Genomic DNA, 24,348 nt, shown 5'->3' with positions numbered 1-24,348 from the left:
TCTTTTTATCCTTGTGAAACATCACAGTCGACTGATTAGTGTTACCTGCAGCAGAATAATTCGCTATTTCCCAATTTGTGTCTGGTGCATCAAAGCCTGAGTCGCTCTTGCACCAAAACACCCATCTAATTTGCAATTGCACTTCTCTTCAAAGCACATTTGCTCAACTATTGGTGGCGCAACAGTCATGGTTCAAATGAAGACAGTGCTAGCTGCACATACTGGGGCTAATGGGAAAGTTTCATCAGAAGAGCCACGTCTACATTTTCTGTGTCATGAGACAAGCAAAATGTGCACATATATTATGATTGCAAGAATGACTGTTAGTAGTTTGGCAAACTGCCTTGCAGAAAAGCTTTCAATGATTAAAAGGGTTCATAGAATATTTATTGTGCGAAGCTTTGGGCACTTTGCTGCTTGCCAGTGCGTACAATGATCATTGACAATAGTTTTCGTTAGTACAGTGCAAAAGTTAAGAACATGTCGAACAGTTTGTCTTCCCAGTAGGATTGCGGAAAGTACGGAAGGAAGTGTCGTGCATTCGTCTCACTTTTCTGTGAGAGACTGGATTCATCAACGCATGGTGGACATTTGGCGCGGAAAGGGACGCTGGAGCAGAGCGATTGCCTGCCAGGTCTGCCAGGCTAACCCCGCCTGTAGCAACATCACGACCACCATCATCAGAATTTCAAACATGAATAGGATACTTCTGCCTTGTGTCAAAGTATTTGATGTTAAAATTTGATAGCATACAGTCGAATCCACTTATAACAATATTCAAGTGCCACGAAAATTCCATTGTTATAACCGATAATTGTTATAACTGGGTTGCATGAAAAAAAAAAGTGTTGCAGTTTTCGCCCGAAAGCGAAGCATCGATTGCGATAGCAAATTAGTAGAGAGCTATTCGGAGTAGGGATAGTGGTTTTATCGGCTGCATAAACTTGGACACATTTGCTTACTAACTGAATTAACAATCGTGGTGTCAGTGCACACAAGCAAACATGAATAGATCACACTGAATGACCGCAGACGACTGTCAAAACGCCGCAGCGGGCGAAGGCTCGCGCAGTCTATCGCTTCAACGGAAACTGAGCGGCGAATGCACAGCACATACAAAGGTAAGAGACGGTGCGGGCGACCGCCAACTCAGGGCAAGTTGCAGGGCAAGCCCAGCGCGCTATAAGCGCAGTTGGCGCGGCGTATTCGTGTTTCGGACGGTGGCGTGGCATAGAGCTATGGTCGCAGCCCATTCATATTCAGAGGAGTGGAAGGGCAACGGGTCAGAGGTGCGCGAGGCTGGCGCTTCGGAGAAGGACGGAAAACAGCGCGTGGCGGCGTGCAACGGCTCAAATTTTTTTTTTTTCTTTTCTAGGAGTTCGCATTCATTCTCTTTGGGCATGGACACTCAGTAGCCAGACTTCATCATTATAACAGAGAATGTGGCATGGGGGCATTGTAGTAAGCGGGTTATTTCACCATAGAAAACATACAAAAGTTGACAGTGCAGCAGCTTCTCATTGTTATAACCGATATATGTTAAAACCGGTATTGTTATACTAAGTGGGCTCGACTGTATTTGATTTATTCTAGTATTTGATCATGGATCATGAATATGTGTGGATACTAAATAACAGTCATTGGAGCCTGCTTGTCACAGAAAAGAAAGGGCTCATGCGTGCAGTCTACTGGCCGCTTAAAATGGCCATTTCAGGATGACCTTTTACATTTTGTTCTAAATTGCCAAGTCGTACAGACGTCTAAATATCATTGCATATACAGTCAACGACGAATTTTGCGGACATGCCCGATACTTCGGACACCTTCGCAGCACTGCCACGTACCCCATAGAGTCAATGTATAAGAACGTCTGAAATTCCGTACGCAATAAACCTTCGCCGTCCGATTTTCCAGACTTCTTGCCGTGACCGCAGGTCCGAAACGGCATTAATCGAGACCATCACCGCGGCCATTTTGATTATCTCGCCGCCTCAAACCGGCGCTCTCGCACGCAGATTCGCTGGCAGCCATAGCCACTGCCGCGGCAATGCTAGGCCTGGCTGCTTCGACGTGTGCTCTTAAGCGTCTTGCCGTTCGGTGCCGTGTTTTTCATTAAATTAATTCGCGGCTGTTAGCAATGGCGCCGACTCTGCCTTTGTAATCCTTGCCAATGGCTTCGAAGCTCGGAAAGCACGGCGTGTTGCATAATGGCGGTTTCCAAAAATCAAATTCGCCTTGGTACACCCATACCAAGAGTTGGGAAGGGCAATCGTCACGGGACACGGTATGTATTATTTAATTATACACGCGTGCACCCGCTGTCGCCTAGCACAGTCCGAGCACCGATACGCCTAATAAGTGTAGTGGCAGGCCTTCAGAGCCATTTCGGATGTGTCTTTGGTGATTTGAACCCTTGGGGTTAGTAAAAAGCATGCATTCATTTTTTTCGGACGTTTTTGCGGCTCCTAGGGAGTCCGAAAAATCAGACGTTGACTGTATTGAAAGGCGTGTTGAATGATATTTTTATTCCACTGTGTTTCCTTTCGCTGTTCCTTTTTTAACTTAGAAGCAGAAAAATATTCAGTATTCAACATTTGAAGTGTATATTTTTAAACTGTTTGTATTTGATTTGGAACGAGAATTTCACTGTTTGAACAACCCTAGTTTTCATATAGTATTGTGGGTCAAGTTAACTATGGATTTACACAGGTGGAATGTCGGACTATGTTTGTGAGCTCTGGTGCCGAACTGCCAACCAAGAGTCGTGAACTTCTGGCGCACTTTGAGAAGCACGGCACTCCAGTCATGATTGGTGAGTGGATATGCAGCATTGCATCGCTGAAGTATGAGTGCACTTCTTTGCACTGCTACATTTAGTTGCACTGATATGACTTTTCTTTCCCAGCGAAGCTTGTATTGGCTCACAAGTTTCAGTGGCATTGTAGTCACACAAAAGCTCACGTGTGGCGCATACCCGCATTGCATGTGCGGGTATGAGCTAGGGATATGCAGGTATGAGCCAGGGACAAAAAAGAAAGAAAAGAAAGAAGAAAGTGCAGCTGCGGGGAAAGCTGCACCAGTGCCGGATCATGTGACGCACGCGACCAATCAGGGTCGTTTGGTGTGTTGCGGAAAGGAAAGGGAGTTGACACGCGCTTCGCCGGGCTTCCCTCGCCTCGGATCAGTTTCGGCGACTGGGTAGGAAGGCCTAGCGTGGTGTGTTCCGCTGAGGAGCAGGCTGCGTTTGAGCAACGGCGCCGCGAACATGCTCAGGAAAGGGCTCGTCGTCGATGTGCCAATTCTAGCGTGAGGGCTTCCGAAGCCCAGGCAAAATGTCAGCAAAGAGCTGCGAACCCTGAGTTGCGGGAGCGCGATGTTGAGGCCAAACGTCAGCATCTTCTGTCCTCCAGGAACCCCACAACGGTGGTGCACACCTTCATCTTTTGACACTCAACGACGTATTCTCCAAGCTCTCGGAAGAAAAGATTCTTGGACCATGGCCTATGCATTCTTGCTTGCAAAAGGCCACAAAAGCCCTTCTGCAGTTCGTGAAGAGTACTGGATTGTACGAACGCTTGTGACAGCAGAGATTCTTCTGTGACTGTCTCTGCGAATGACTGACTGACTTTTTTTTTTCTTTTCTCTCCTTATCTATTCTTCCCCTTTCCCCCTCCCCAAGTGTAGGGTAGCCAACCGGGCACAGTCCTTGGTTAACCTCCCTACCTTTCCCTCTTTGTTTCTCTCTCTCTCTTGGCAACGCTATCGCCAACTTCCCCGGTGTGACGGCCAGGTTTCAGCGCGAGTTTCTCAACCGGAACTTTGGAGCCAGCTGCAGTGCGTGTGACTGGTTGTGGTTCGAGCATAACGTGGTACCCGTCAGTGCAATTCGTTCTGAGGAACACTGAAGAAACAGACGACAAGCTCGCTTACCCCCACTTCCTCAACAGGGGAGAGCCCTGATACACTTCTTGAACATAGTAAAAAAAAAATGTTGCAGATCTGTTAACGAGGCTACTGTGAATACGTGAGCCAAATATTATTGCACTGCATGCAGCAGGGAGTTGACATTATCTGGTCAACAGCAATGAAAAATTGTTTGCCCTCACTTTCGCATTGCTGTCATGCAGCCTCATCCGCAAGCAGCTGGACCCACAACAGCTATTGGCTCATTTCATGATTGTGAGAACAGCAATACAATTATTGCTCATTTGAGTTGAATAATGAAAAATATGTATATCTGTGATCTCAGTAACGCTGAAAAAACATTTTATCATTGCACTGCCTGTCAAAACACAACAGTTGTGTGTTGCTGCGTCTGCTGTGCATGATGGCCTCTGAGGTGAAAAGCGTAGCATAGGTACTGCGGCCACCACAGTTTGCTGCCCCAAGCCAGGGTGTTGCCCCCTTGCACCCCCTTGCCGTCTCCCCTTTGTAGCTTCTAGTGCACTAGTGGAAATGAAAGGAGAAAGCTGCTGATCGGTTCAATAACTACGCCTAACTTCGCTTGTACTTGACAGGATGAGAAAAATTTTTGTGGCAGGAGATTCACGGCGTGATGTAATTAAATAGTGATGTCATTCTATGATTAGTTGGAAAAGTGTTTCAGGGCCCCTTTAAATCCGGCCTCTAAAGCTTGCTTACACCAGCTTATTTCAACCAGAGACGAAGGTGTCGTGTCTGCATGAATATAACAAGAGAGGCGGCAATTGACACCGAGGAAATGTAAAAGTGAAAGTATGACCATGATGCAAACTAATGTGACAACATGATGTAGCTATATATGGAGACATTGAGTAGGGCTGTATAGATTGAATAATCACAGCTATTCTAAAAGGCTCATCGTAGAGAATCCACGATTCCTGCCACTGAGAAGTTTGCTTTTCCGCACAGCCTAATTGCATAGTGGCAGAGAGCTTGCTGTATTTTGAAAGGCGATAGTGGAGTGAGGGATCTTGCAATATATTTGGAGCGTGGTTCGAAATGTAATGCGACACACTTTGTCAGATTGGCAATTCTGGAGAAAAAAAATATTCTTACGCGCATTATATTCGTGTATATGCAGAACTTCAAGGTGCATGAACACTAGTGTTTGAAGTGCGGTTTTTACCAACAGTGAAATTTGAGAAACCACGACCATGACAAACAGTGCAACTTGTTTGCAAGACCAGTTATTTGTGAACTGGAGGGGATTCACGAAAATTCATGACGGTGTGATCCTCCCAAAAATTAATTTTAAAAGTAAATTAAGTATTGCTAGCCATTAATGACTATTTGTATGCCGGGAATTACAGGTAGTGTTTTCTTCATTGAAGTGGACGTCAGTACTGCTCATGTTTTCACAGCAATCAGTGGCTTGTGCTGGTTTATATGACTTGTGAATTACTTATGCTTATGAACTGGTGAGCGCTACTACAGTCGACTTCCGTGAATTCGACACTGATGGGACAAACTGAAATTGATTGAATTATCCAGTGGGTCGAATTAAACAAGATGTAGAAAAAATGTCAAAACAGCCAATTCATTTGGCAGCATTTTCCCTGATTCTAATACACCCCCGAAACAAATGCGTGCCCACTTTCTCTGTGACCTAAGCAGAAAATTAGCGTAGAAATAACATTAAAGCACCTAAACAAAGTAGGAATGTAACGCGCACCCGATTTATTTAGCAAGGGTTTAATATGTGTTGCACAACAAGCGGCCGGTTTTCTATAGCCAGCTCTGTCGCACGGTTTTCAGTTAGCTTCGCCGCAATACATCCGTGTTATGCGGCAAAACATGCAAACATTGCAAAGACAGTTTTGGTTACTTGTTCGATTGCACCACACAGCCAATTTTTGGGCCAATAATAATTAAAAAAGACAGCACGCATTATAATAGAGTAAGCAAGGTGATCAAACATTGTGAGCTGCGGTTCTAGCTTGAAAATCTTCCTAGGGCAGGCTGAAAATAGGCGTTTTTGACTGAAGATGACATGTGTTCATCACATTCACCGTCTCTTAAGCCTCGCCGAGACAGACGTTTCCGCTAAAGGGGTCATTATCTGGGTCACCATAGGGGTCAGGCGTGGTTGTGCTGACTGGTCAAGTTTGAATTATCCGGCAAAGGCCAATTTTAGGATTGAAACAACGAAAGTTTAGGCCAGTAGAAACGCATGGGCGCCGACCGGGATCGAATTAACGAAAACTTGAATTGACGGAACTCTACTGTATTACAGCCGAGCTTCGTTACAATGAAGTCACATCAAACACGAAAATACCTTTGTTATGTCTGATGTTTGCTCTAAGCATGCATGTCGACATCGGCAAGGAAAAGAAAATCTGTGGCCAGGTCTATGTGAAAGAAACACATGCTTGATGCCTCTATGTGATGGATGTGAACTGTGTGATCACATTGATCATGCGCGTGGTCGATGTGATCACTGCTTGCACAAAGCACACACACATCCAGAATGTGCCATTTCAAGATGCTGTTGCTGAGTGCTTGAAATTTTGGATACCAAAATATATATTTTGAGCTCGGGGCAAATATTCTGTTCGCATTAACGATATTGTCTCAGATCTTGCATATTGAATTTTGTTATAGCAGTAGAATATTGAAATAAAGCATGGCCAAACGAATTTTATATTTGCTTTGTTATACCCAATCATTTATTATATCAGTGTTCATTCTATTAAGGTTGAACACAAGCATGCACAGGAATGATGGCACGAAATCGCTCTGATAGGAATGATGTTGTGATAGGAATCTAATATCAGTGGTGCATTCTTGAGATTTATCTTTTGCAGAGATAGCACCATTGTACTGTGCATAAGAGTGGTTATCAACCACACCCATCGCAATGCACAGCCAGGTGGCTATCTCTTGCTTGGTGATAGACCTTATTTTAATGTTGAACACACAGAGCTAACAATTGTTCTTGTTTCTTTGTTTCTCTTTTGCTGTGCAGGAGGTGGGATGCTCGCACACACTATCATCGGAATAGCTTTTGACAGCAGAACAGGCGAGTCGCACTACCTAGTGCTTGATCCACACTACACAGGTGGCGAGGATCTGTCCACTGTGCAGAATAAGGTAATTCTGCCACTTCCTTGCCACTTTCAAAATGTGTCTTCGGTCTTCTTCTGCAACACCATCAGAAAATGCTTAAACTGGGATCGCTGTTGCCTATAATATAGTCCTCTTAGAGGGACACCAAAGAGAAAAATAGGTTGAGTTGTAGTATTAGTAAATTACCCTTCCACAATACCAAAAAAGTCACTCTTATACTGTGATGCTTGATAAGCCAGAAAAGACACCACCTTGAAGTTCACGCACCAGGGTCACCATGACATCATGGATTTTGACACCGTCTGCCCAGGCCTAAATGTTTATATCATTTAAGATGGACCATATTTTCGATAACTATTACCAGAACAGTCCAAGTATGAAAATATATAGCGTATTTTCCGGTCTATAAGTCGCACCCCACTAAAAACGGCAGTTTTTCAGAAAAAATCAACAACATATATAATATATACATATATATGAGTTGCACCGGTGTATAAGACGCACTTGTTCATTCGGTAAGCAACTAGAAAAAAAATTTGTGACGTTTCACTTTATGAACGCGGGTCACGCGCAAGCATATGGGTGCCATTCCTATATAATTGTGATAGAAATGATATGGACACTCCTGGAACATTTCTGCCATCGTGGTCGCCGTGATGTTCCGTAGAAAGTCCAAGAGCGATAATATCATCCCTGCACGCCGTGTGCTGCATTTGCGAGTGAAAGCGTGCGACGGTGAGCCAAATCGCGCGGCGCACAATGTATGAAAGCGGGAAGGCAACGCGCGAGGGAGGTGGGGCGGCTTGTACTCTGGTAGCAACTGTGCAGTTTGCGCAGCGGCACGCGCGCTCTGTATTTTGACAGCGATCTGCAGATGCGACAACTTCTGGGTCAGTCGACTCGCGGTCGGCCTGCCGCCGCTTGCGTTACTACTCCGTCCGTCTCGCAAGGCACTTGGGAACTCGATCATGAGAAGAACCCGGTGTGCTTCGCGTGGCCATAACATCGAATCTGATTTTGACGGCAGCTTTTCCAGAAAAAGAAAAATGTACATAAGTCGCACCATTTAAAATGCACCGACAAAAAATTCAGAAACAAAAAAAATGCGTTTTATACACCGGAAAATATGGTGTGTGTGTGTGATATATATATATACGTATACAAACACCCCGTATATGTATATATGTGTATATATATACAGGGTGTTTCAGCAAACACTTTCAAAATTTATTTAAGATTGCCTGTGGCAGATAGCACAATTCTAGTTCATAAGCTGGTCTACTCGAAGAGGCGGACATTACTTGCACAAGAAATTGAAATGCATATTCGAATAATTAACAGAAATTCACTAATTAAGTTTTTAACTAATTGCCTGATGGCCCATATTGCAATTTACAAATTGTAGCCGTGGAGTTCGGAAGGCGGATCCACTTGGAACGAATTCTCGGGATGACACCAGTTTCGAGATATTAATTCCCGAACTTTGCGAATAAATGCATTGATGTTCCAGTTAAGTTTATGCTTCAATGTATAAAGCGACGTTTTGTTAAGAAACTAACTGGAACGCCAATGCATTTCTCCGCAAAGTTCCGGCAATTAATATCTCGAAACTGGTGTCATCCCGAGAATTCGTTCAAATGGGCGCGCCTTGCGAACTCCACGGCTACAATTTGTAAATTGCAATATGGGCCATCAGGCAATTAGTTAAAAACTTAATTAGTGAATTTCTGTTAATTATTCGATTATGCATTTCAATTTCTTGTGCAAGTAATGTCCGCCTCTTCGAGTAGACCAGCTCATGAAGTATAATTGTGCTATCTGCCACAGGCAACCTTTAAGGATTTTTGAAAGCGTTCGCTGAAACACCCTGTATATATATATATACACACACACACACATATACGGGGTGTTTCAGCGAACACTTTCCAAATGTATTTAAGGTTGCCTGTGGCAGATGGCCCAATTCTAGTTAATGAGCTGGTCTACTCGAAGATGGTCGACATTACTTGCACAAAAAATTTAAATGCATAATCGACGAATTAACAAAAATTTACTAATTAAGTTTTTAACTAATTACCTGATGGCCCATATTGCAATTTACAAATTGTAGCCGTGGAGTTCGCAAGGCGAATCCACTTAGAATTAATTTCCAGGGCCGGTATTTTGTAGCGATGACTTTAAAGTAATAATGCCTTTTCGCGCTTATCGCGCTTTGTCAGTGGTCAGAGCGACGGTCCGCTCGCGTTATCAACGGGATCAGCCGGCCGTGAGCGGTGGATGATGAGACTATTCCAAAATAAGTCATAAGTCATCACTACAAAATCGCGGCCCAGGATGACACCAGCTTCAAGATATTAATTCCCGAACTTTGCAGGGAAATGCATTGGCGTTCCAGTTAATTTTGTGCTTCAATGCAAAAAGTGACGTTTTGTTAAGAACCTAACTGGAACGCCAATGCATTTGTCCGCAAAGTTCGGGAATTAATATCTCGATACTAGTGTCATCCCGAGAATTGGCTCTAAGTGGATTGCCTTGTGAACTCCACGTCTACAATTTGTAAATTGCAATATGGGCCATCAGGTAATTAGTTCAAAACTTAATTAGTGAATTTCTGTTAATTATTTGATTATGCGTTTCAATTTCTTGTGCAAGTAATGTCCGCCTCTTCGAGTTGACCAGCTCATGAATTAGAATTGTGCTATCTGCCACAGGCAACCTTTAAGAATTTTTGAAAGTGTTCGCTGAAACACCGTGTATATATACACACACTATGAAATCCGTGACGTCACATTCATGTCCCACCACCAAAGTTTTGACATGAAAAAAAAATGTCATTTTTTTTTCTAGTAATGAACCTGTTGCCATGAAACAAACAAAAATAGTGCTGAAGGAAATTGGTCTAAACTGTTCACATTTCTATTTAGTGTCCCTTTAAATTACATCAGTAATATGAAGCTGTAGTTGTGTAGTTCAGTTGAAATAAGTCATTAGTGACTGTGCAGTTTTGGGATATTAAACCGTATAATTAGAATTAAATTTCACAATGATGTGTCAAGGGAATTAAAATTTTGCAGTATGCATGCTGAGAGGTATTTACACACAAACTGCATCCATCTGTGCAGGGCTGGTGTGGCTGGAAAGGAGCAAACTTCTGGGACCAGAACTCCTTTTACAACCTCTGCCTGCCACAGCGGCCTGTAGCCATCTGAGCTAATCTCGGAAAAATAACAAGTGCTTTTGATATATACTTGCTTTCTACGGCAAATCATTTTCACCCACACATGTGAAAAAAAGAACGGTCTACCATTACTACTGCTGGCTCATGGCTGTGTAGGAAAGGAGGGCACACTTTAAAAGAAAAAATTGTGGAGAGCTACCGAAATGGAACATTAAGCAGCAGCTGTCCCGCTCTTTTTTAGACTTTATGGCTTACTACTAGCTCTAAGCATACATGTATATAATGCGACCTTGTAGTACATTGTTGTGGTATAACCTTGTTTACAAGGTGGAAGGCCAGGTTTGCAACCCATTGTTGCTAGTTGACTGCAGGCAACCCCACTGGGATCATTTTAACTGCAACATGACCAGTACTGCATGCATATACAACAAGCTTTGCTGCAACAGTAGTATTAGAACTGCACCTGCACTTGTATTGTGTGTCACTACTGTTTTATGACTTATTAAAAAGACATTTAGGCAGCCTCCATACAGGCACCCAAAGCAACCATAAAGGTTGTGTTAAGCAGTTACCTGGTGCAGCCTACAATATGAACATGTTGAGATGAAAGAAGGTCACAGCTGCTGCCAGAAAATGTCTAGAGCATTAGCAAGCCCACATCTTTTGCAGGCTTGAAGACTGCACTTACAAGACAACTGCTGTTTGCAAGATTTTATTTCATCACTTTAGTAGGTCTGATCATGTCACTTTCATGTGTGCATGAGGGAGGGACACACACTAGGCAGAGACGTATCTGCTCCACACGAGGGGGAGAGAGAAATGGGGCCATCTAATTCTGTGGCACCTACGTTACATACTGCTCGCTGCACAAGACAAACAAACAAACAAAAAATTTCGGGAAAAAGCCCATGCCACAGTTGCAAGCTCTTGCAGACAGTTATCACAGCGTGATCTTAGCAAAGGGTGTAGGCACTACTATGTAGCAACACGAAAGAATAAAAATTGCTGCTGAATACACTATCATGGACAAATAAAATATGAACAAGTTATGGCTAACAAGTGGTTGTTCACTTCCAGTTTAGCCACTGTGATGTCAGCAGAATTTCACCTAATATCAATTTGGGGCCAACGCAATCTTTGACAACAAGATATGCAGCAGAGCAAGACTTGCACTATCGAGTTGTGCAAGGGGTGCGCTGCTTCAATTCTAATTTCATTTGTCCATGACATTACAAAGCTCAAATGTGTAAGCAATTCATAGGCACGCAGCTGGCAGTATCTGCACCTGCTGAGGAAAGCACTATCAGCAAGGGATGAGTGCAAGCTGCAAAAACAGAGTGCTTGTCTTCAAACCACATGAATGCGAGTCGCGGAATCCACAACTCGAGTCTTTCAGGTGCCGAGGTGCAAAGCACCAGTAAGTGCTACATTCCGAGGCCCACACAGGCACATATAAAAACCAGGATCCTTCCCTTTCACAACATATACATAGATTGAAGATAGGCACCCAGTTTTTACAGGTGGTGCTCATACCTTCGTAGACAGCGTCGGCTGTTATTGGCAGACTCCATGGATGGGAACTCTTAGCTGGGCGCTGACATATTGCTACTGACATATTCGAGCTCTGTACAGAGAGCACACAGCGCAGAAGGGTGGCAAATTTACTGCGGACGCTATGGCACCATCAAGACAGAAGAACACTCAGCACGGGTTCGAAGTATTCTGGGTAGTCGAGCACTTACACAGCCTTTTTTTTTTTGACTGCTAGACATTAGGAGTCAAAGCTTTGCTCGCTCGCTCTACCTTGATGCGTCACTTTCACAAGCAGCAGCGGCATTTCCTCCCAAGTTTTCACATTGCATGGAGGTGAACTACAAAGCACTAACCGCTGTGCAAAGTCAATGCAGCTTATCTGCTCCATGCTCTCTTGACCATGTTTGCACATCATGCTCTGCTGGTGAGAACCCTACCCAATGAGAATGCGAGCCCATATTACCAAATGTGCACAGCCGGATGAAGACCTCTTGCTGAATGGTTAAGTGAGGTGAGTGAGGGAAATTCAAGCCAGATTGTAGGACAAATCTACTTGCTTTGCCAAAGAGAATGTGGCATCGCCGTTAGGTCCTATGCAGACATTCAGCAGCAGTAGCCCAACACTTTTTTTTTTTTTCATTTCTACAGTCTAGACACACCTTGGAAACAGACTAGAAATATATTGCAGCATGCATGCACAAAAGACCCAGACTCCCAGAACAAAGCCACATTTTTTTCCCCCCTGAAACTGTGCTCGACCCCCCTTTTACGCAAACTGCATGCACAAATGTGGTACACTGTGAGGAAGTTGCAGTGCAACACTCCAACTACATAGGGTTTTACAACACACCACTTACTGGCACATTATTAACGGGCCTGTTTCCGAAGTGTGTTAACTCGGGAGCTGTGCATCCAGATGCAGCTGCGAACATGGTTACACACTGCCCAAGCAAACCTAATCTGCTCAATTAAACTGGCAATTTACTACACAATCTCTCAACGAGAGACTCGCATGAACGTGCAGCTGGGAACAGTTGACACCGCCTTGAGTGAACGTAAATTACACGATTCACAGGCAATCCGCCACAGTAATCCGTGGCAATTTTAAAGAGCAGAAATATCTTGTGCGAGTTAAAGAAAAATAAAATGCATAGGTGGGCAAGTGTTGAAGCTAATGTTTTTCTTGTTACCAAACAAAATACTACAATCAACCCTTGTGAGAAATGTTTCGTAGACCAAACATTTGCTGCCTTGTCAATAAAATGTCTGAAACACAAAAACACCGGTGGTGCTAAACAATCTCACAATGCAAGTCTAAACAAGTTAAAAAGAATACCTTCCACTCATCTTTTTAGCACTTACAGCATGGAAAAGGAGAGAGGGGAAAAAAAAAGCTTGCCCAGCCAGTTGCACCATATTCTTGTCAGTCCACAAGTGCGATGGCAAAGAGAACTTGTGTGTGTGAGTGAGTGTGTGTATATATATATATAAGGCCCGCAAGGGTAATGCAGCGAGGACGTTCACACACTCATTTTAGCCAACCAATACACATATAGCTGCTGCCCGTGCGATCTTGCACAGCAGGCAGAATTTAAACGAGCTTGTCAGAACACGCCTTGACAAGAGGCATGGCCCTCCTCAGTTCAAAAGCAGCAAGAAGCACAGGGTTTTTTTCAATGAAGCCAGCACTGTCGAAGCATCCTGCACTGCGCAGCACATGCCTTGCGTGGAAAATGAGCTGCACTCAAAACAGCCACAAAGTTGCAATGAGTCTGCGCACAAATTGAAAGGCAACCCTGCTTATGCCGCCAGCACACAGAAAAATCGTGCGCAGTTTTGAGAAGCAACAATCCCCTCCTCCTCCAGTCTGTTTTAATCAGCTGTTGACTCTCCACTTGCTGCAGCTTTTTTCTTTTTCCTCTAAGAGTGGCCTACACAGGTGCTGCCTTGTGCACCCTGGCCTCTCTCTCTCTGTGTCGGTTCTTGCATGGGGGAGGGGGGAAGGGGCATTTCTCTTGGGAAGTGGGAGGGAAAGAAGTGGGGGAGGGCCAAGCGGTGTTGTGGTGGTAGTGGTGGTGGTTCAGCAGCAGCAGGAAAAGCTAGGAAGCATCCTTCTTGGATTCCTTGCCCTCGTCGTCATTGAAGTTGAGCCAGCTCTGCTCAACGATGGCAGCGACCCGCTTCTCGTACTCCCGCCTGTTTTCTTGGTACAGCTGTGCTGCCAGGCTGTTCGCCGGGCTGTTCGGATTTGGCTCGTCCAGGAGAGACTGCGAGGAGAGGCAAGAACAACGGCTTCAGTACATCAGTGCCTTGCCCTTGTTTTGAGTCTTTCACCGCCAGTCTAAGCAAGAGAATGCTCAAAAATGTGCACTGCACGTTTACGTACGGTGAAAATGTAACAGCACACCTTGAGACAAGGAGATAAAATGGAGACCAGACAAAGACATGCACTCGCCTTTAAGTGCTCTTGGTTTTATGTGCTTGTCCAAACTTGTGCTGTTATAATTCGGATCAAGCAGTACCGACTGGCCCAAATTTTTCATGTTACTAAGAAATGCAGGTGACAAGGTAAACACAAAGGGACACCGAAGAGAGATACTGAATGATTTAAACTGCTAGAGCATTACTTGAAAATTCTACTTGCATTTTCTTGAAAGGAGAAAACATTGTTAGTGGAAAAAATGAAAGGTAAAGTCTTCATTTTTAATTTCTCGGTACTTCACTACAGTACTTCTGAACATTTAGTTCCCTTCACGTATAAATGTAACAAAGAAATTCCAGGCTCAATTCTTGCTTACTATTTAATGCAATCATTCTATACTAACTAACACCCAGCCCCAAGCAGATAAAATTTATGAGCAGTGCTGCCACCTTGGTTGTCAAGAATTTCACCAAAAAGGGTCCTAAAATCTGCTAGAAATTTTTTACCGAAACTGCAAAATTATCTGCTAACGTATATTTCTGTTAAAAAAACTTTCAATAAAAGAAAGTGCAAGTTCTAAATAGTTGGAAATATCCTGTAGCCACGAGAGTAATCAACACATTACAAGTTTAATGAAAGTATGTGTAAATGATTACAGATAAGAGAAACAGTCGCACTACTTGCGCGACTATATAATTCAAATGGTGGCTGAATTTACTGTCTAGAATAAAATGTCACACTCTTGAAGAAATACAAAAGATGGTGTAGTCATTTTCCCCCCGACAATTATCTTTCCTCTATGACTGCAGTGCTTCTGCTTTTCAGCGCAAGCATGAGTGTGTGGAAGTGTCAAAAGATGATTGCTAGTTCGTCATCTTCAGTATGTGGGCCCTGGTCTCCCACATGGCAGACTGGATGCCCTGACAGCTCATTCACTCTTTGTAGGCATTAGGAGTGCAGCCAATGAGGCAGACAACTGTCTCTGGAAACTCATAGTGGAAGCAACCCTTTTTTGTGTCCATAATGGGATTAACTATAATGGATGACCATAATGGTTAACGCCACTGTGTTGGGGTGGGAGCTTGTTACAGAGCTTTGTTTTCAACAAATTAATGTTCAGCTTCAGCATTCTAGTCAGGTAGCCTAACAAATTTTGAGAACTTCTTTCTGTGCTGAAAATATCAAAATATAAGAAAACACTGACATCCATGATGCCACAGCGACATACCGACACTGCTGCTTGCACAGAAAATTTTACAATGTGAGGTCTGGCTTTGTTTTATCTCCAATAGTAATCAACCCTCTACCACCCAATGAATGCAGGTTGAGTTTAGAGTTGCCAATTAGATTTAATGCTGCACTTAAGCATCCCTTTAACTCAACATTTCTCTTCAGTGTCTTGAAAGCTGTTAGAATGACAAAACAGTTTAAGCTTAATACCTGTACCATTCCTTAACAGTCTCCAGAAATAGTCAATAGTATGTGCACTTGTCGCAAATTTTTAGCATAAATGCACTGCATATTGCCTTTGCATAAAGAACGGAATTGTCCAATGAGGATCAAAGATGCAAGCCACAGAGGCAGCAAAGCATTCGTTTCTGTAAATGTTGCAGCAGGCCAGACCAAAATAACAAAATGATCAAGTGCAAAGATCGGCAACAATCCAGGCGTTTATTGCTTGCAATTGCCATGACCTCGTGCCACAGTATGACCCAACAAATATTTCAGGCAATACAAAACACTATCAATTCAAAAATGATAAACATGTAAACCAGCCACAGTGCCTTCTTAAACAGTCTAAAAATTTGAAAAATCAATTTGCACCAACATACCCCCCAATGTACAGTGCATCTGTGCCATCAATGCAAGTGCTTTTTGAGGTGTGTCCATGAAAGCAATATTCACCAGCACATTAGGTTATGGCAGTGGCCAATGCAAACAATTCTCTAGTAAACATTAAAATGCCATTCAGGGCACAAGTTGGAATACGCTAGCGCAAGACAGGGGTAATTGGAGATCGCAGGGAGAGGCCTTCGTCTGCAGTGGACATAAATGTAGGCTGATGATGATGACTCTCAGAGTGCAGTTCTCTCTATTCTGTGATGTACTTTTATGTTGGATGAAACACTTGGGGATGGCCCTGAGAAACGCTATGTTGAGAGAAACATGGCCTGTAGTCTTCAAAACCAATTAACCCTACTTTCCAGAAACTAACTTCTGTCCAGAATTTTAATAAGCACTGTTTCAGCCTCCCGCTGTTTCCCCCATGCCACCCACTTTTATTTCCAGTGCTTTCATCTTTCCACTTTACACCAGGGTACGGTGCGCCGCAGATGCAAGTTGGCTAAAGAGCAACAATGTCATACGGCTGGTATTATGAAATACTGTGGTATACATTGTAAACCTCTACCATTTTTTCTACTAAACCTGGCCACTGTTCATGTCACTGTTCTTCATAGTCGGGCCAGGTGTCAGAACTATCTTTCAGCTTCTGTAATCACATTTGAATGGTTCTCCATTCATCATCAGTGTTGCTCCTTTAAAGCAGGAACTACACTCCACTTCTGGCCATTTCAGCCATGCTTTGTGAAAGTCAATGGATTCAGGAGTTTCCATAAGCTGAGACCTAATTTTTATTTATTATTCAACTACTTACACACATGCTTTCAGTTGCAGGGAAGCAATATTGACACAAATTTGTGGGCCTTAGCATGCAAGCAAATGACAACTGTCCAAAAATAAAAGCACCAGAAATAAAGCTACCACAGACAGCAATTAGTATCTGCACAGTCCGACATTCACCTTGAGACAGAAAAGTAAGAATGAACAATTTTCATAATGCACCGCGCAAAATGCAATGAGATGAGGAAAAAGAGATAAGATAGAGTAGCTTCTTTCTGAAACTAGTCCATAAAAACAGAATACTTTTGAAAAGTAAGGCTGCAGCTTCCAAGACAAATAAGTGGTGATGCAAAGTTCAGAGGACACTTTTAAGCAGCAATGATGCCACAGTGCCATCACGAGACTTGAGCATTCTTCAAGCATGTAATTTTGTCACCCAGCACTTGTGGACTTGTGGGAAAGTGATACACGTACACCTACAACAACCACAAATTTGCCGCAAGTTTTGCACAGACTAGCTTCAAGCGTTACATAAATAAATATATGCTTGCATTCTTGAAACATGCAGCATAATGTGGAAGTAGACAATACAGGAAACAAAATGGTCAATCACATTCTGTGATACGATGGCAAAATGACTCACCTGAATGGACGTGAGGATGGCAGACACATCATACGTGGGGCTCCACCGGTTTTGAAGAATGTCTAGACAGATGCTACCGTCTGCGTACACTGTCGGAAAAAAAAAAAAGCAAAAGCTAACTAAGCAAACTACTTCCATCAATGGTGCACATGAAGAACCACTTGACAAGAAAAAAGAACTTAAATAATAACGATGAGGAAAACGCTGTTTTATGCATTGAAGCACAAAGTCAACTGGAATGCCCATGCATTTCGTCGGACACTTTGAAAATTTAATATCTCGAAACTGGTTCAGTCCTGAGAATTTGTTCCAAGATATGCCTTGCGAACTCAGCGGCTATAATTCGTAGATTGAAAGATGCCGTAAAATAACTGATTAAAATGTTAATTATTCAATTAGGCATTTTGATTTCTCATGGAAGTAATGGTCACCTCATCAAGTAGTTTAGATCAAGGATTATAATTGTGCTTTCTGCCACAGGCAATCTTCAAAAATTTGGTGCAGCTAAAATGAAACACCCTGTATAGGCAGGCAAAGAAAGTTAATTTTATAAAATGCCACCACATGGCCCATGAGAGAAGTAAAATACATCCTGTAGACGATGTGAAACTATTCCTTAGCTCTTTCGTTACTACGCCTGTTAAGATCGATCACCGGTGATCGATGCTTTAAATCGCCGATTTTGACATCTTGGAGTAGTCTTTTCATGCACTTAGTGCCACGCAGTGGTTAGTCCAGGCAATTCACATTTAGAATCAGTTTAAGTTTTCCAGCTCTGGCGATGTGATTTTTGGCGGACCTTTTTGCGAACTAATGTGCGTGCGTTGTGAAAAGTGGCGTGGCTGTCACCTTGGAGAAATAAGCACGCCGCCTGTGACTACGCAGCACTAACATAAATTTTTGTGTGTAAAGACTCCCAGCAAGTCAAGAATCAAATCATGATGTTGGCTTTGCCATCTGACAGTGCTGAGCGGTGATCAGCACCCAAAAATGATGCCAGCTGTTCAACAAAGAGCTTTCGTTTGGAGTCCAAGTAGTTTTACTCCACAAAAGCACATTTCTGAAGGTCTGCTGCATGTCCAACATGTTGTTCTTTCTGGGGTTTTATGTGCCAAAACCAGTTCTGATCAGTGTTGCCAATTTAGCTATTTTGTAGCTAGGTCTAACTACTTTTGAACTCAGCTAGCTACCAAAAATTTAATTTAGCTACGAGTAGCTGTTTTAGCTCCTTTTTTCAAAATTTAACTGCTAATCTAGTCAATTTAGCTAAGTCTAGCTTTAGTCTAGCGACATTTTGGAATCGCTATTCTGGTGTGAAAATATACTTGCTACATATATGCTACACATGATGGAACTGACGTTAGGCATACAGCCCCATCTAGTAGCTTTTCAAGAACTTACAAACCAGACCAAGATTAATCCTGTCTCAAGAGAAAGAAGGAAACAATTCAAAAGAGAGAGGAAGAGGCACAAACAAGATGGCGTTCATGGCTTTCACGTGTCTGCATGTGTATATTTTCATCAAAAGTTTTTTGTTAAGAAAATGAACATCCAAAAAGCTTGATTAAAAAAAAAAAAAAACGTTTTGTGCACAAAACAAACAAGGACGAAGAAAAGGAGCAACACAAGGACGAGCGCCTTGTCCTTGTGTACCAAAACTTTAATTTGCGCTTGTCCATATGCTGCTCCTTTTCTTCGTCCTTGTTTGTTCTGCACAAAAAGTTTCTTAAAAATGAATCTGTACCAACTAGGCCGACTCGCAGCTATGCTCCAAAAAAAGTGTTATTGTGATAATTTTGTGTTCATCAGTCTGATAATTTTGTGTTCATCAGTCTGAAGTCGACATTAGTTTGTTAATGTCAGCCTTTTTAGTTAAGGTGTGTTTTAGAAGTGCAATTTTTGTATCTGATGGATCAACCGGACCACTGGCCATGCAACTGGCCATCCTCCATGCCACTGCATGGTAATTAAATGAAGTTTGCAAGTACGGCAACAAAATACAATGTAGAAACGTTTGGCGTAGGGCTACAAAACAGGCACCAAATATCTTATATTTTGATGAATCCCTCGGTGTCGACGAGGCAATTTTTTGTTTCTTAAAATTTTTTTACAGTTGTACATTTTGCTAAGAATTTCAGTTTCGATTCCATAGGCCTTTGGGTACGCCCATAAAATATATGTAGTTCATTTTTTTTACATATTTGCAGAGCAGTGATGCATTCGCAGCTCTTTTGTGAGTGCACAAGCCTTGACGCTTTGCGAAAAACGCCTGCCCTAAATTATTGCAATCAAAACGGGAGCACATTTATTTCTCATTCATACATGTTCTGCATAGTTGCCTGCAAGAAAACATGACTTGAGAGCAGTGTTTATTTTTTTCAGATAATACAGCTGACAATAAATGTGTTACATACCCAGAATATGGTAAAAAAGCGCTTGAAAAAACGTTCAGCTACTTTTAGCTCCTTGGTGGATTTTTTAGCTACTTCTAGCTACTTCTGCTCGCCAACATTTGGCAACACTGGTTCTGATTATGAGGTACGCCGTAGTGGAGGGCTCCAGATTAATTTTGACCACCTGGGGTTCTTTAACGTGCACTATAACGCAAGCACACAGGCGTTTTTGCATTTCACCTCCATCGAAATGCAGCCGCTGCGGCCTGGATTCGATCTCACGACCTCGTGCTCAGCAGCGCAACGCTTTAGCAGACTGAGCCACGGCGGCGGGCATGTGGACTCAGCATATTCAGCCAATTTGCAAGAGTTTCACTTTCTCTTCACTTCCGAAATCACAGCGAGGGGCGCTGCCAGTGTTACTATGCAGTTATCGAAAGTCATCCCTTGGTAGCAGCGTCCCGAGCGACTGCACCGCAAGAAAAGCCCGGGACATCCGCAGCTGTTCACTGGCAAGTTTTGTTTACGGCCTTGAGCAGTATCCTTCCTCATGCGCACTTATCTGCCGATCTTTGTGCACAATCTGAGAGCTACACTGATTATCTTCTGGGTGCATACTTTGCTTGCTCAGGATGTGCTGCCACCGGCATTAAAGAAAGTTCATTTCACGCCAAGAAGGTCGCCCTGAACACATATTGGCCCAGCACTACGGAGCAGCACAAGACAGTTTACAACGGCGCAGGATTTCTTTTCTGTTCTTCACTGCGGAGGTGATAAAGACCATATGGAAACAAACACATATGTTTGGATGCATATTCTGGAGTTGCCCAGCTATGCTGAGACATGGGTTCTGGAAAGAGGCAGCTCCAGATGAGCTGTGCAGTTTGTTGAATTTTTATTGGACCATCCTTAAAAAAGGCCAAAAAGTCGAAACTGCAAAATGTGTTACGAGGGTCACAAAGTTGAACAAAAAAACAAATGTGTTGTGCGAAAAATTCGGAGGGCACCTACACTTCGCAATAGCCAGGAACTGCTTCACCGCATGTCACAAGTGAAAAGCAGTTCCTGTTCTTAGTTCCTTTTTTGTATCCGAAGAATGGCGGTGTACTGAGCATTCATTTTTTTCAGACATTATTCCTGGGTGATTTATCTTTGAAATGAATATTCTGAATTTCTTTTTATATTAATGGTTTTGTAGATATGCTTTTTTTATTGTTTTTATCAAGTGGCAACCAAAACTGGCGCTTTCTACAATTTCTATGGGTCGCCTAATAACTTTTTTTTTGCTTAGCAATGTATGTTTTTGGAAAAAGCATTTCATTATGTACAAATTGCTATGCTGCAATTTGTGCTGGTATATTATTTGCAGCGGCAAAATATGTTTCTCTGAAACATATTAAAACCGACAATTTTCTCAAGGTAACGAAAGAGTTACGGTTGCTTGGTAAAAATGCTTCTAGTTTCAGTGTTGACTAATCCAAAATAAATGTTTCCTAAATAGAAATGCTGCAAATGTACACCTGCAGCGGAAAAAGATTAGCACAAGTGACCGATGACCGGAGCAGGGAAATAGCGGTACGCGGGGCTCTTATTCCCGTGCACACTGGTATCTAAAGCACCACATGATTCACGTTTCAAAGGGGGAGTGCCTGGCACTCTCGTTTTAGGCGTGCTAGGGAACAACAGTGTTGCGTACTGCAATTTATCTGCTCGGCTGATCGGTCACTTGTGGTAATCTTTTTCCGTTGGAAATGTACATGTTCTAATACAAGCAAGAATTACGATTTCAGTATGTAGGTCACTGTGGATGATGAAAATTTTGACACAAGGTGTACAGTTACCTGCCCATATCTTTATAGCTTTGTGAGAGCGACCAAGCAGTGAGCACAAATAAGTGCTTAGCCAAAGTTTTGGCACATAAGATGCAATTCCTGGATTGCTTTCATTCCTGATCAGTGATCCATCTTTCACGCTTTGTCATGATGAGAGACAAGTCGAGGCAACAACCAACTGCCAATAGCATGTGCCTTGCAGGGCATTTCAGTAAAACTATAGGCTGAGCTTATGCACAACATCATTACAGTTCCGATAACGTAATGGGAATTGCAGTGTAATCATTAATGGTTTAATACTGCCACAGTAGACTGATAGTTTAATATGCAGTAAGCTCACCGTTTGGATGAAACATCTTGGAAACAAACCGAACTGTGGGTGGTTTGTTGGGATACTCTTCTGTGAACTCTAGGGTCAGCTTGAAGGTGCCATCTTCAAAAGGCGTGTCATGGGGCCTGTAAATGAATGCAAGACTTAGCAACTGTACATAGGCATCACTGTATAAGTAGCAACACGGGGAGCAGGGACGGGAAATACCATAAATTTAATGTTGCACAACACCTGTGCAGGCATGTCGTTTCTATAACATATTAGATCATTCCAATCAATTTTTAGAAATTTATACAGTACACTATGTCAAAGAGAAGCCACTGTATTAGCGCATTTCAATTAGCTAGGCAGGATGTTTAAGGTACAACCTTTAGTGTTGTTTTTTTATATATATTCACACATGGCTAGCCCCAAGCTTCCAGTCTCTTGCCAAATAGTTTACATATGGTAAACCGCGCTGCGTTTGTAAAACAGAGGAACTACTTGGATAATTTCAGTACTCACCCAAATATAACTGCATTCCAGATCATAATATTGTTGTCGGTAGGGGCTCCACTGACACCTGCTGGGGGATCTTCTTGTAACCTGCGCCGCAAGCACTCTTGTTTGAGGTACTGCCATGAAATCCAGTCACAATGGCTCTCCATACGCGCTCTTTTAAAGCAACGCCAAATGTATTCACCCACAACGATACTGGGCAACTCGACGCAAGCGTTCGTTTTGTGCAACGCAGACGTTACATCCGAACGACCACGGCATAGTTCCTCTGCGTACGCTCGCTAGTAAAACCAGGCGCACCAATGAAGGGTTGCGCGATACAGCGGAGAAAGTGTCGACGATAAGCGTGTTCTTTTTTTTTTTTTTTTTTTTTTTTTTATGGACAACTACTCGCACTAACTAGGTGCAAGCGTTCGACGCTCAATGCTCGCTGATGCTTCGAAATGCATCGTGATTACGCAGTTTCGTGCCACCTGACATGGCCGCGAAAGCTGCTCGCCCGCTTGCTAAGTGTATGCCCAGCTTGCGGATACTGCGTACTGAGGCGCTTAAAAGCATTAACGGTCTTGGTAACAGTGAAACCATTCGTCACTCAAGGTCAGTCAGGCACCGAAAACCTACTAGGCCTAGGAGCGCATCGAAAGCGAAGACTGACTGATGCAACAGCTGACGCTCCCAAACGTGCATCACGCTATCCTACGAAGGTCGTCGCAGCGTTCAGCACGTGGGCGTTACAACTCTTTTACACGAAAGAAGATGATACCATGACGGGAAAGTGCGCTAGGTGAAGGAAATTACGCCCAGATGAGTTTGCCGACACAGTAGCTGAAGGGAGATTTACACGCACGGTTATAGTCCCCTCAGAACGACGCGCAACGTCGAACTTACCACAAGAAATTCGCGCACGGTTATGTAGCACGTACACGGTCAAAGCGCGAACGGCCCGTAGCAGCGCAAGCAGTCAATTGACAAAAACGCAACCAAGCATCTCGGCCAAGTTTACTACAGCCCAGTGCCAGCGACAATTTTGGGAAGGGAGATTCAGGCACTTACCTTTTAAAATCCCTCATGAGTCTTCGCCTAGCTGGTGTGGACATATTGAAATACCTAATTACCTCAGTTCGTCAAAAAGAAAATCTTTTAGCATCTAGTTGTTTCCAAGGAAAAAATCTTGTTATTCTACCGAGCAGTTGCGTGACGTCTTCATCCGGGAACCCAAAGAAATGACGGTGCGGTGACGTCACCAGTAAAAATGAGAACGCCACCTGGGGGAAGGACAGCAAGGATTCAGTATTTTCGAAATCAGTGGCGACTTGCTATTTTTGCGATCGTGAAGGCACACGTTGCAGTGGGCTTGCTTTTGGTGAATAATTAATGGCAGCGCGCTCGACGACATGGCGCAAGCCGATGGCGCAAGCGACGTTGTCGTGAAAACGAATTCCTTCCAGTTGTCTCCGGCGCTCGCGCCAGCGTACCACATCTCTTGTAATATCGCTAATCTACAGCAAACTGTGATTGCAGTAACTATCACTAGCTACACAACACGAGATTTTTAAAGTCTGATTAAAGGATTCCCGCAAGAAAGAGAAAGAGATCATGGAAGCCTGTGCAGTCAATATAAATTTATTTTATGGAAAATTCTTTTTTCGCTTATTCACATTCACCGTCACACACATGCATGGTAAAACACATGCTTCTTCAAAATTGTCATGAACAACCGCGGTGCCTAAGTTACATCGTTATCCATCATCACCTTGAAGCATAACTGTTTATGACTTTTCCCAAAATGGTTACATATATTACAAGTAAGGGTAGGGGTAGCAGTTCTCACTGAAGTTTTCGAAACCAA

At 43.1% G+C, this 24,348-nt stretch overlaps 2 protein-coding genes across 2 annotated transcripts in view; one reads left to right on the top strand and one right to left on the bottom strand.

Moving 5' to 3' along the window:
- Positions 1 to 10,292, top strand: part of LOC119449803 (ufm1-specific protease 2-like) — a 36,993-nt gene extending 26,701 nt beyond the window's left edge. Inside the window, exons 11-13 of the mRNA XM_037713072.2 lie at positions 2,710 to 2,812; positions 6,947 to 7,071; positions 10,170 to 10,292. Of these exons, the coding sequence (XP_037569000.1) occupies positions 2,710 to 2,812; positions 6,947 to 7,071; positions 10,170 to 10,256 (315 nt within the window). The 3' untranslated portion in view covers positions 10,257 to 10,292. The remainder of the gene's footprint in view (positions 1 to 2,709; positions 2,813 to 6,946; positions 7,072 to 10,169) is intronic.
- A 2,208-nt stretch (positions 10,293 to 12,500) lies between these two features.
- Positions 12,501 to 23,732, bottom strand: LOC119449806 (ubiquitin-conjugating enzyme E2 A). The gene is made up of 5 exons (XM_037713078.2): positions 23,553 to 23,732; positions 22,506 to 22,586; positions 22,011 to 22,126; positions 17,446 to 17,534; positions 12,501 to 14,025 (listed from the first exon to the last, which is right to left on the bottom strand). Exons 1-5 carry the CDS (start codon positions 23,594 to 23,596, stop codon positions 13,858 to 13,860), a joined length of 498 nt encoding a protein of 165 aa, XP_037569006.1. The 5' UTR covers positions 23,597 to 23,732; the 3' UTR covers positions 12,501 to 13,857.
- Between the last annotated feature and the right edge of the window lie 616 nt (positions 23,733 to 24,348).

This window comes from Dermacentor silvarum, chromosome 4 (assembly GCF_013339745.2).
Source record: "Dermacentor silvarum isolate Dsil-2018 chromosome 4, BIME_Dsil_1.4, whole genome shotgun sequence".
NCBI lineage: Eukaryota > Metazoa > Arthropoda > Arachnida > Ixodida > Ixodidae > Dermacentor > Dermacentor silvarum.
Note: the sequence above shows the minus strand (reverse complement) of the source record. Positions and strands in the feature narration are given on the sequence as shown.

Excerpts from the sequence above, each read along its gene's own strand:
- LOC119449806 (XM_037713078.2), bottom strand. The coding sequence starts at position 23,596 with ATGTCCACACCAGCTAGGCGAAGACTCATGAGGGATTTTAAAAG. Across the intron at positions 22,127-22,505 it reads TGGAATGCAGTTATATTTGG|GCCCCATGACACGCCTTTTG; the intron begins GTGAGTACTGAA and ends ATTCATTTACAG. Across the intron at positions 14,026-17,445 it reads CCATCCTCACGTCCATTCAG|TCTCTCCTGGACGAGCCAAA; the intron begins GTGAGTCATTTT and ends CTCTCCTCGCAG.